General features: G+C 42.6%; 1 protein-coding gene across 1 annotated transcript in view; it reads left to right on the top strand.

The window, feature by feature from the left end:
- The window catches only part of STK4 (serine/threonine kinase 4), a gene marked incomplete at its 5' end in the record, with an annotated part of 48602 nt that overhangs the window by 18141 nt on the left and 18388 nt on the right, over window positions 1-12073 (top strand). The window contains one exon of the mRNA XM_082490910.1: window positions 6490-6647. Coding sequence (XP_082347036.1) covers window positions 6490-6647 — 158 coding nt within the window. The remainder of the gene's footprint in view (window positions 1-6489; window positions 6648-12073) is intronic.

The raw sequence follows: 12073 nt of genomic DNA, 5'->3' as shown, positions 1-12073 counted from the left end.
CAGGGGATCCTTTCTGGCATTACGGCTGGCTAAAGGCAGTGATAGCTCTGCTTTCTTTAACGTTAACGTGAGGGCTCTTCACTGCATCTCTGCAGAGCTGTTTTGAGCTCCTGCTCACAGGGGTGCCTCTTCCCAGGCTTTGTACTGGGCATTCGTGATACTTCCCTAGCACAGTTCGACTTAAAAATTTTTTGTTTTGTTGGTCCTGACACCCCATTCTCACGAACACAGGTATTCTTCTGAGCTGAGACCAGCTGTCTTTCTAAAGATTGCAGCCTTGTGTAATCTTGACAAACACATACATGTGTACCAAGTATCATGGTTTAGTTTGATACTGCTAACTTCGTAACTGATCATTTCATTGTTGTTGATTTACATTACCTTCTTTGTAGATGAATTTGTAGCATGATCTCCTGACTGTTCCCAGCCACAGCTCTAGCTCTGATTTTTGTGATATAAGGGAGGAAATCTCTCACCATAGGTTCAAGAATACATATTTTAAGTATTAACTGAGTTGAGTAAAGAGCACACAAAATGTGTTCCCGAGGTTATCTTACTGTTTCTCATGACAAGCTTTGTGACTCTAGAATATTCACCCTAGGTAGATAATAGCAATCTCTTTCAAGAAGAAAGAACAACAAAACAGGGATTCTTCTGCTGTCAAGTTTGAATAAAGAAGAATAATTTTAGAGAAAAAACAGAAATACTGGTTTCATTACTCAGCAAGCTTGTTCGGTAGATAGGAGGACTTTGTAAATTTCACTTTCCTTTTGAAGGTGTCCTTTGAAGCTCATGAGCTTCTGAAAATTTTCAATTGTGAGAGCTAATTTGACAAAATCAACAAAATGAGTGCTTTGATTTCTGGGACTAGATGATACTGAATGATCTGGTTTCACAGATATTCTTTACTGCTGGAAAAAAAAAAAAAGGTAAATCCCTTGCTGGCTTAATTGACTGTGCTATTTCTTCTTTATAATTCTGCTTTCTCTGCAGCATCATATGGAAATGCAAATGGCTTGAAGGCTCTCCACGCCTTTGTCGTCTTTTGCTTGATGTAAGGAGGTCTGTGTGCTGCAGTCAGCCACCAAGACTGACCTCTTCTGTTCCCTCAAGTATTCAGACAGGTGATGGTTTTGGGGAGGGAGCGTATTCTTTAAGTTTTTCCTTAAAACTTGCCCTCGCTCTGGCCTAGCAGAGGAGAGGATCCAGTATGCTGAGGCCACTGGCTGTTGCTGGTGTTGCCTCTCTGGCTTCTTGCAGTGCCCTGCCTATACCTGTCAGCTGTCTTTTGGCTTGTCTGGACTGGTTGTGCTTTGGGTGAGGACTGTCCCAATTTCTGTGGGCCCACATGCAGTTGCACTGTTGCTCTCCGGTACTGAAGGGGTAACGCTATTACTAAGGTAGTCAAGTCCTTTAAAAATCAAAATCTAAGGGGATATTTGTTGTTGACAATTTACAGCATTCTCTACCTTTGGACCCAGCAATTTCGCATCTTTTTCTGTTCTCACACGCAACAATACTGACGTCCTTATACTTTTCTAAACATGACTTTATACCAGGCAGCACTTGTGAGTTTTCTGCGGAGGGCTTCTGCTCTTCGCCGCACGGCAGGCTGAACGCCGAGCGGTCCTGCCAGCGCCTGGGGCTCTGCACAGCCAGCCCAAACCTCCGATTCTGCAGTCAGCTGGACCGGCTCCAGCAGAGCTGTGGTGTTCCATTTGCGTAATTAATACAACTCCTAAAAAGATGACTGCATACCTAAATGGTAGACCATTAATGGCTCTGGGGAGTTCTCGTGGCTCATCCTTGTAAGAAACTCTTCAGGTTCCAAAAACAAATGCATGGAGAAACCTTTCTTGTCACCGTGGGGTGACCTTCTCTGGCTCTTCTCTGCCACACTTGTGATCTCACTTTCTGTCAGATGTTCATATTTTAGTCTAACCCTGTAAAACTAGGAAGTTAAATGCTTTTTGGCACAGAGACATTTAGTGCGGTGTCATCTTTCAGCAGCATCTGCTTCTGCAAATAGCAGTGATCGATTTTTGTCTTCAGCTGCCCGTTATCAAAGTCTTAAAGATATAGTGGTGTGATTCTTGTGTTGAATTAATAGCAGATCGTCTTTGGAAAGATGACACTGCTGTTAAGTGCCAGGATCGACGAAAAGATATCCAGTCGTGCTGGAATGATAGTTGATTTGGTGTAGTGCCTTTCTGTCTCCAGGAGTGTTTCTATCGGTCTTGCTGCGTACACACCCCTACTGAGATCATAGCAGCAACTAAAATTTCAGACATCTTAGATCTGTATTCCAGCTGGTTTTCATTTTATGTTATCTTTTTTCCATTTTTTTGTTTGTCAGTTTGCAATCTCTATTTTAATCAGTTTAAACAAAAACCAAACCACCACTAAATAACGATGCAGTGTTACATGTTGATGTGTAGAAAAGTACTAAAATTGGTGACTAAATGTTGCATGCAGTTGAAAAGCCTAAGGTGACTGCAAGGTTAGAGGTGTCCGACAGTGGGTGTGAAGAGCGTGAGCTGCAGAATCATAGAATGGTTTAGGTTGGAAGGGACCTTGAAGATCATCTAGTCCAACCCCCCCGCCATGGGCAGGGACACCTCCCCCCAGCCCAGGTTGCTCCAAGCCCCGTCCAACCTGGCCTTGAACACCTCCAGGGATGGGGCAGCCACAGCTTCTCTGGGCACCCTGCGCCAGGGGCTCACCGCCCTCAGAGCGGCTTGGCAGGGACGTCTGGAGGTCATCAGTCCGGTTCCCTGTGTGATAGCTGGGACCAAGTGCAATGTCAGATCCGGTTACTCAGGGTCTTGCACAGCTGCTCCAGCCCTGCACTGTTGCACAACCATCCCTGTTGTGAAAACTTTCTTCCTTGCGTTCAGCTGCGTTGCCTGTGCTGCAGTTCAGACCGTTCCTCTCATCCTTTCGCTGGGGAGAGTGGGGCTCTGATGGCCTGTTGTGGTGGGAGACCACAGCTAGAGCTCCTCCTGCCCACCCTAGGCTGACTGAACAAACCCCCTGCCCTCCCACCTTCCCAGTGTGGCAGGGAGCTCTTCGGTGTCCTGGCAGCCTTCCCCTGCAGCCACCCAGGTTTTCCATCACTTGTACTGGTGGGGCTGAAAATCCAGTTGTACTCTTCAGGATTATAAACTACCACCACCACTTCAAGTGCTTCCTTCGTTGTCTGTTTCATTTCTGCATGAAAACAGATGTTTTATTAAATAAGGCTTGTGGTTGTTCACTAGATGTAACTAGTTGTTTCCAAATATTGCAGTTCTTGGTAAAATACAAGTTGTGGGGAAATGAGCATGATTAGTTTACATGACATTGAATTAAGCTCTGGTATGAGTGAACATTTTTTAATAAAAAAAAAAAAAAAACAAACAACAAAAAACCCCAAACTGAATAAGCCAGTGTCACTGGCGTGAAACACTTGCTTTGAAAGTCTCCTGTGCTGCAAACAATTGTTTTTGAAATGTACAGTACGTGCTTGATTTAGATTTTCTTTTTCTTTTCCTAGGAAGCCTAAATTACAGTGACCTAGGCTGGCTGTCAGTAAGCTGTGTATAGATTAGCCTACGTAGTTACAAATTCCTCTATTTCAGCAAAATTTGTTGGTGTTAAACATTGCCATGATTGCCCATAACAGCTCACCTCCTGCTTCAGACAGGCTGGACTGCAGCAGAATACAAGGGGTTTATTTACCTCATTCTAAATAAATGTTTTATCACTTAGCAGTAATTGGATTGCTATTGTATTTCAGTAATTATTCCCAACAGCAAATCTGTTCTCCGCTTCGCAGACGTGTTTCCTGACTGACCTTCATGCAGCCTGTCTGAAGGTGTCTTTCTTGATCTAATTCTGTAGGATGAGGGTTTTGTTGTTTGGTTTTGGTTTGTTTTTTTTTTTAAAGGGGAACTACTGCCGGGGTAGAATAATTTGTCTTTGCTCCAGTTGTCATAGTGCAAAAGTATAAGCACTTCAGTTCATGCTTGAGCTTTTAGCTGACCCTGGAGAGGCAGAACGGTGCAGTGCTTTTTCAAAATGCATCGTGACATTTCAGGCTGTGTAGAACCACCCTTCTCTCAGTATCACAACCCAAATATCCTGCCAAGATTTCTCATACTTTGCAGAAATTTGTTCTGTATTTAACACGTCTATAGACAAATAACTTCCCAAAGTATCTCATAGCCGACCAAGGAATTCATACGCTTGTCTGAGGATCAGACAGAGCCTGCCAGGGAAGTTCTGGATCACTGGATGGCAGTTTTATGTGGAAGAATAATATTCTGTGATTGAATCTTAATGGGTTTCCAGAATAGCTAATATTTCTTCAAGAGGAAGGCGCTGCTGAACGTCCTTAGTGAGGACTGTCTTGTGCTAGCTTGCCTTCTGTACAAACTCCTGCAGGAGAGTCTCTGCGTTACGCAGACCCCACCAACCCATCAAAGCATGGCTCTGTCCCCTGTGTGCTTGTCTGAAGCTCTAAACTTTTGGTTGATTGCCTGCCTGACAGATTATATTTATTTCAAATGTATGGCATTGGACAGTAAACTTATTTCCACAGTCTGTAATTAGGCTATTCTGATGCCATTTTCTGTTAAGCCTAGTCCTAACCCTGCTTTCTGAAAATGATGGTTTCTGCATTGACTAAAATATATGTTTCAAGTATGATGAACCATATTTTACCAGAAGAAAACCATTTTACTGGGTATTGTTACAGTGCTTACTTCCATTATTCTCGCAGGTTTCTTTGAGGCATTTTATCAATAAGAGCAGCACGCTGGCGTTAAGCTGTGAGTAGTCTGTAGCTGCCTTTGCCGCTGTCATGATGTTGCGGTGCAGCCCTGTTAAAGCACGTTTGCTGTGCAAGCCTGCCTCTTCATTTAGGTTGAGCCTCTTGACAAGATATTAGCTGCACGAACTCACAGGACAAGCCAGTGTTGAGCGTGAGTAGCCTGGGCAGCATCTGATGTGGTGCCCGTTGCATTAGTAAAGAAACCTTCCTTTGGAGACAGTGAAGGTCTTTCGGTCTTGACTGGCCATGAAGTTAAATTTTGTCGTTTATTCCTGCATTGGCTTTTATGCCGTCTCTGCTAGGAATCAGTATTTTCATCCTCTCATTTTTCGTCGCTTCCTCCCCGTTGCGCTGTCCTCACCCTGCAGCTGAAGCTGCCTTCGGTCCTGGAGCCCACCTCCTCGCTCCCCGAGCAGCACTGGGGCTCTGCTTCGTTCTGCGAACTTCTGACCCTGCGTTTCTTCCTTCAGGGGTGGAAACCTGTTTGCTGAACGGATTGCTAGATTTATTTGTATGTAATGGTACTTAAATCATGTAAGCAGGGATTCGGATGGTGCGATGGCTAAAAGAAGGGATACAATTGTGCTCGCCTCCCTAATCCCAGCAACCACCCAACATACATGGGCACCTGATGATAATGTAGTTTTACTAGCTCATTGCGCCCAGTGGATCAGCAGTGTTCTTCCTCTTCTGTTAACTTCTGCTGGTTCTAAAGAATATTTTAGACAAATGAGAATAATGTAAATCCAGTTGTGCTAAAGTGTTGTGCTCCTGGCTATATCCTTTCTTCTGCCATCAGTATGGGTAAACTCTTTGTTATTAAGAATGGTGCTTGGGAGGCTTACGAGGCCTGCTCTTAAAAATCAAAGTAGTCACATTTAGGGAGTTATTTTGACTCCTCTGTCTCTATTTGTACCCTTGCCTATTTCTTATTACCCCAGGTTTCTTAAGTGCAGTCTAGAATTGAATGGTTAATCTCTATCTCTGTGTTATTTGAGTAATCCACTAAGAAAGTATGTTCAGAGGAATTAACTTACAAAAAAAACCAACTAGGGCAGTAAACTTGAAAACTTACTGACTGACTGTTTATAAAAAGAAAAAAAGAAACCCTGCAAACTAATTAATCCTTTCTACCCAAGAAACATAGAACTTATAACTCACCTTGGGTAGAAGTAGTTGTGATAATTATGTGGTAAAGGTGGTCTTTGGAAGCCTCACTGTTGTACTGTTCCATTCATAAATATAAAGATGAGTTTCTGTTTGTAAAAACAATGCTGTTTAGTTTTGGAACTTTGCATATTTTGCAGTGCCTGGCAACCTGGCTGGGATGCAAAAAGCCCAGCCTCTCTAGTTGGTAGTGTTTGAGTTCTAGCATTCAGTGCACGAAGCTCGGTCACGGGGTAGTGTGCTTTGCGGGACGGATGGCAGGTCTAGAGGCCAAGGCCTCCAGGGTTGTAATCACTTGTGTGGCGGGCTTTGAGCTTCCCTTCTCCAGTTTTCTCACTGTACAGTCAGCTTTATGTTTGAAAAGCTGCTGAAAAAAACAGTGCTTTAGCAGTACTACGTGATTTAGTGTGTGCTAAAAAAATAAAATCACTTTTAGGCATGATGTAAAGCAGTGTAACCGAAAATATATTTTTCAAAACAACTATTTTTTTTATTTTTAATATTTCCAGGGAGGGATGAAACGATGCAGCCAGCCAAACCATCATTCCTTGAATATTTTGAGCAGAAGGAGAAGGAGAATCAAATCAATAGCTTTGGGAAGAATGTGTCTGGCCAGACAAAAAATTCATCTGATTGGAAAGTACCGCAGGATGGAGACTACGACTTTGTAAGTCTATACTTTGAAATTCAATCAATGTGACAATCTTTAAGAGTTTTAGTCAGAGCTGCTATAAGGTTATTTCGTGTTTTGACAGACTAATGGAAACTTGAGGAGATTCTAATTGCTAATGCATTTGGATGGGGCATTTTGAAAAACTCATTTTCTTTAGGTATTTCTCGGTAATCATAACCAGTCATTATCTGTATATTTTCCTTGTTTAAAAGCAAACAAATGAACAAAAAAGCCTGAGGACATGAAGGTACAAGCGATTTTGCTTTACTTCCCCATTATGCATAAAGTAAAACAATAGAGTTCCAGATGGCAGTTGGAAAATGCAAATCCTGAATGTATGGTGTTTGACAAAAAACAGTGTTATAACCATTGAATTTCCTTGTTTTTCTCGAGGTTTGGCACTGGGTTTTGTTTTATTATATAAACATCGAGTTTGTCTTCATTTCTCTTTCAAATCCTCAACTTCAGTCTTCCTAACTACAGTTCACGTGCTCAGAACTTTCAGGAACTTTACAGAAATCCAAAGAAAGATCTATTACTCATAAATTTGATATTTTTTTTTTTTTTTTGTGAAGACAGAAAGTTTCTGGTTTGAGTTCAAAATGCCAGAAGATGCTTGCTCCCTCCACTGCATTTCCTTTCAATGATATTTCACTGCCAGCACTTTTTGCTTTAAGGGCGTTGTGCACCTGTACGATGTCGGTTTGTGCTGCCCATGGTTCAGGTTGTCACGCTGCATTCGGTAGCTGCTGGGATTCACTCCACCTTCACAAAGCAGCATGGGAAGCAAACTCCCTTGGCTAGTCACGACTGGGGGAGATGCTTTACTTTAACGCTGGAATAATAGCTGGAGCCTTTCATTCTCTTTGTACAGATTGTGTAGACTACTGCTGTTACATATATTTTGTTGTCTTTGCTGCTGCATCTGAGATTTTCTCATTTAGACTGAAAAGAATGGCTAGCGGAGGGGACCTGCTGCGTTTTCTCTCTTCTAGCCCTTCGCCGTACGTTATGTTTAGCCTGAAGGCTTAAAGTCACTGCATAAACGTGTTTTGCAAAAATAACCTGCAGGCTGCCTGTGTATCACAGGGTCTGGGCCAAACACGATTCCAGCTGAGTCAGATACTCCCTTTATCTCATTCACCTTACGTACTGTAATTTAATTTAATGACAAACAATTATTTTTCAATGTGTGGTATTTCCCAGGAAAGATGGACTGCTTTGGAGCATCCTAGAAGTTTTTTGTAGTCTGCAGAAGATGGCCCGAGGGATAATTTGCTGTAATTATTTTACTTTCTTAATTTGGTTGATAACAAGTTTAGCAATTCCCCTTATTTCCGCTGAGTAGGATGTATTCCACCCTGCATACCGTCAGCTGTAGGTGCAGCCTACACCCAGTGAGCGACGCAGGCAGCGCGAATGACACAAGGAAAGGTCGGTGCCATTCTAGCAAACAGGACCTACAAATATTTTTAGAATGTGCAAAGCAACTGTTTGACACGCATGTGACCTTGTTTACTGATTTCCATTAGTACTGAAGTATTGCCATGTGCGTAGATTACCAGTGCGCTGGAAGCAATAAAAGCAAGCAATAAAAGCTAGCAATAAATCGGGCTTTGGGTCACCTTCATGTAGTAATTTGTAGAAATTTTGCTTCCCAGCTGTATGTATTTCTCTAGTTCAACTGTGTGTGAATGTACCAGCCTGCCTTGAATGCAAATTTTGTAACAGAGCTACTTTCTTTTCTGTAGGATAAGAAAAATGCTTGAAAGCATCCTTAAGAAATACATGGGGCTATATTTATAGTGCTTATCTGAGGGTTAGTAGCAGTAACCTCAGGTTGGGTAATGTATTCAAAGACTTAAAACTGGGTATTTTTCCTGTTTGGCTAAAAATACATCGTTGGCTAGCTACACGTAAAAGTCATGTTTATTAATGCTTTACTTATTGAAAGCATCGATGCAATAAGCATTGTGGAGTAAGAAAAATATACATTCCCTAGTAGGGGTATCAAGTACATCTGTCCTAGCCTTGCCTGCAGCTGTAACTTACTTCTGCATTGTCGAAGTTTGAGCAGACGTTGCCTATAGAGTTTGCAGGATTCCAAGTAAAGATGAGATCAGTGAGATGCTGGGTGAATACTAGTTCCTCCTGGGCCTTAAGAAATGATTGAAATATTATTGCTTTGTGCTACTGCAGACTAGATAAATATGCCGTGTCTTGTCTTCTGTATTCCTCTCCCTCCTGTGTGACTAGCACCTGGAGTCTCCTGCCTTCCAAAAAAAAAAGGGCAATATTAAATTACAAAAGATTTTTTGCTCTTTTCCCCTGTGGCAAAACCATTTGACCTTTTCTTGACTAACGTTGTTCCTCTGAAGCAGGGAAGTAAGACACTATTTATATCACAATGCAATGTCATGTTGGATAAGGGTTAGATCGAGTCAGCCCCGTCCACTGCGGAGCTGAAAACCCAGAGATCCTGCTCTAAAAGGTGACGAACTCAATTCCTCCCCAGTGTGATGCTCTGGCAGTATGTCCTGGTCGTGGTCTGAGATGGCATAAATGCAGTGTATTTCCAGCAGTGTATTTTCATCCTTGGATTTCTGAGGTAGCAATTACTATTAACTGATTAGTCAATGCCCGATGGTGTCAATGTTTATTTCCACTCATGTGTGAACAAGGATCTCTAAAGATTGAAGCACTGCTTGATTATGAAAAATGCTTTCAAGAACATTATGATTTATTTAACATGGGGGAAAAAAATACTAACAATGGGCAAAAATTCTTGCTTTCAGGAAGAGTATAACAAACTCTAATACAAAAATGCTGCAGGGGTAGGCTGTTAATGGGCAGGCTGCATTGCATGTAGGATTCCTAATTGCCATAATCAGATCTCAGAATTTTTGTAGTTGAATTTAATTTTGCCAGTGAACATTAGTCGCGTACTGTTGCACAGACTTGAATTAATAATGCTAGAAGATTTGTTTAGACGATGTCATACATTTTTTCACTTATTCTTTCAGTAGTACGGTAACATATGGCAAAATTAATTGTGCAGTGTTTCCTGCCCTTAGACACAACAAACCCTTTGCTTATTCCTATTTTAACAGCCTTTTAACTGCTCTGAGCAGGTCAGTACTCCAGTATCACTTGAGGCTAAAGCGAGATCACTTTGGTTTTTATTCTGGCCCTGCTTGAAAGGCCATCAGTCTTGCCAAACTTATTGTAGCATGTATTTGTGGATCATCCACTCATGAATGTTGTGTTTTATATCACTAACACTTTATTGAAAGCCTATTTTGTTAGAAAATTAGCAGGTTCCAGCCATTCATCGCTTATGGTAACTATAACAATACTGAAATCTTTTTATTTTTATTTCCTGAGTGTGATTTCACCGGCGAAAATGAGTGGCAGTAGAGCCCCTGTCAATCTTTAATTTTGCCATCATGATGTCTTTTTTTAATACCTGTAGTGTTGAGGTTAGGTTTTGCTTTAACTCTAATTTATAATTTTTCATATCTCAGTGGATCTATGCTAATTAAATATCCTAAGGGCTTGTTTTGGATGTGGAGTCAATAGGACCTGAACTTTGAAAAGACACTAGAACAAGAGGACTGCAGGACATCAGGTCTTTTCACAGGCTTTACGCAAGGAGTTGAAGCCGTTTGCTCGAAGGCCTTTTTGATTCCGGCACCTGTGTGTTATCTGCTGACCATTCCTGGTCCGTGTAAGGCAGCCTGTCAAGAGCTTAATTGGTACAGACACTTTTATGTTCTCTTTAGCTGCCCTTGTTATCTGTGCGTCCCTGGAAGAACACCAGGTGCTTGCTGTGCTTTTGAAGGAAAGCATTGCCGTTCACCTGCAGGACCTCAGTGGAGAACTGCAGCCATCAGCAGTCGTTTTCTGCACTGGCGATCTCCGTCCTGCTGCTGCAGCTCTGGGAAGGAAGCTGACTTTCAGAAACAAGGTTTATGTCTCTTAAGAAGTATCCTGCTTCATTTGGGAAGACCTTGCTTTGCTTGCATCTGCCAAGTCTTGGTGAATCAGACCTTTCCTATTGCAACGCTTACCAACAGCCGGTAGTTTGGGTCTGTCCTCCTCACTTCTTGGCTCAGTGGAGAGGATCTGCCTTCACAGGTTCTCCCACTGAAGCGGAAAAACTTTGGAGCAGAACTTTTTTCTTTACAAAAATGAAACTAGCGTACATCATTGAGAGTCTCGATGTTGGCAGAAGTAGAAGGAGTAGACGCGGCAAATCTCTCAGCTTTCTGTGGAAGGACTGTGGAAGATGGCTGTTGTCACGGGCATTGTTTGCAGGTTCACCACGCTTCAGCCGGCCGTGAGCGAACCTGTGTTTCGGGTCTTGTGTTTCCGTGCTGTGAGTGAGTGCTGTTCTCTGCACTAGCTCATCTCTTTAGCTCCCTTTGAGAAGTGTCTCCTCAGCTGCTGATGGGAATTTCGTCGGACAGGAAAGAGTGGTGTGATTTTCCCCTAGTTCCAAACCAGACTCTATTGCTTTTCAGTGCACAGCGTCATCTGTTTCTCTGCTGCTGGGGAAGACTGTCCTGCAAGCAGCAGAACTGTTGTTTCTGAAATTTTTGTGGGGCAGAAGGAGGAAGGATGAGCATGAGGTACTAATTGCCTGTAATTGGAGGGGGGAGAATGCAGGTTCTGATCAGCTGCCACTTTTGTCGGGGCTGCACAGTCAGAGTCCTTATGTACAAGCAACAGTTCTTGTCCCCACCTCACCATCTGCTAGGCAGAGATGGGCAGAGAAGGGACTTTGCAGAGTTACAGGAGCCAGAGGAAGGGCTGGGTTTGATCCCACAGCTGCAGATCTCTCTCCAGTAAGCAGTTGTCTGGCCTGTTGCTTCCAAATTGCTTGGGCCACAGCTTGCTGACGATACCCGACTTCTCCATGGGTTGTGCTCTTTAAAATTCACTAATTTTGAAATGAGGCGTCTTTGTTTCAAAGGTGTCTGTAGACCGCTTGCTGTGGTCTTTGGTTTTGTTTAGAAGCTCTTGCTCTACACAATGTTCCTCTTCCTTACACCGGGTCCTGCCAGGGGCTCCTTGGAGCTGCAGGCTGTAGGAGCTGAATGGTTCACCCACCCCCAGCCAGTGGGGCGAAGGAGTGAGCAGCAGAAACGTGTTTCACACTTGCGATTGCACTTTGTTCAGTTAAGAGACAAAGCAATAGTCTGGCAAACTGTTGGAGCAAAACATCAAGAAAATACTTAAATATTAATAGTCCAATTTCTAAAAGTATATTCGCATCTTTTGGAGTTCTCGAATTATCTGCGCTGCAAGAGTAAATAACTTTGAATAACTGTATGTCCATTTATACTTACTTGATAGGAAACCTTGAGATTTTTTGTGCCTGTCTGTAAGCTCCTTCTAGCCAGAGCTTTTAACAGCTT

Source organism: Vanellus vanellus, assembly GCF_965231255.1.
Source record: "Vanellus vanellus genome assembly, chromosome: 15".
Taxonomy (NCBI): domain Eukaryota; kingdom Metazoa; phylum Chordata; class Aves; order Charadriiformes; family Charadriidae; genus Vanellus; species Vanellus vanellus.
Note: the sequence above shows the minus strand (reverse complement) of the source record. Positions and strands in the feature narration are given on the sequence as shown.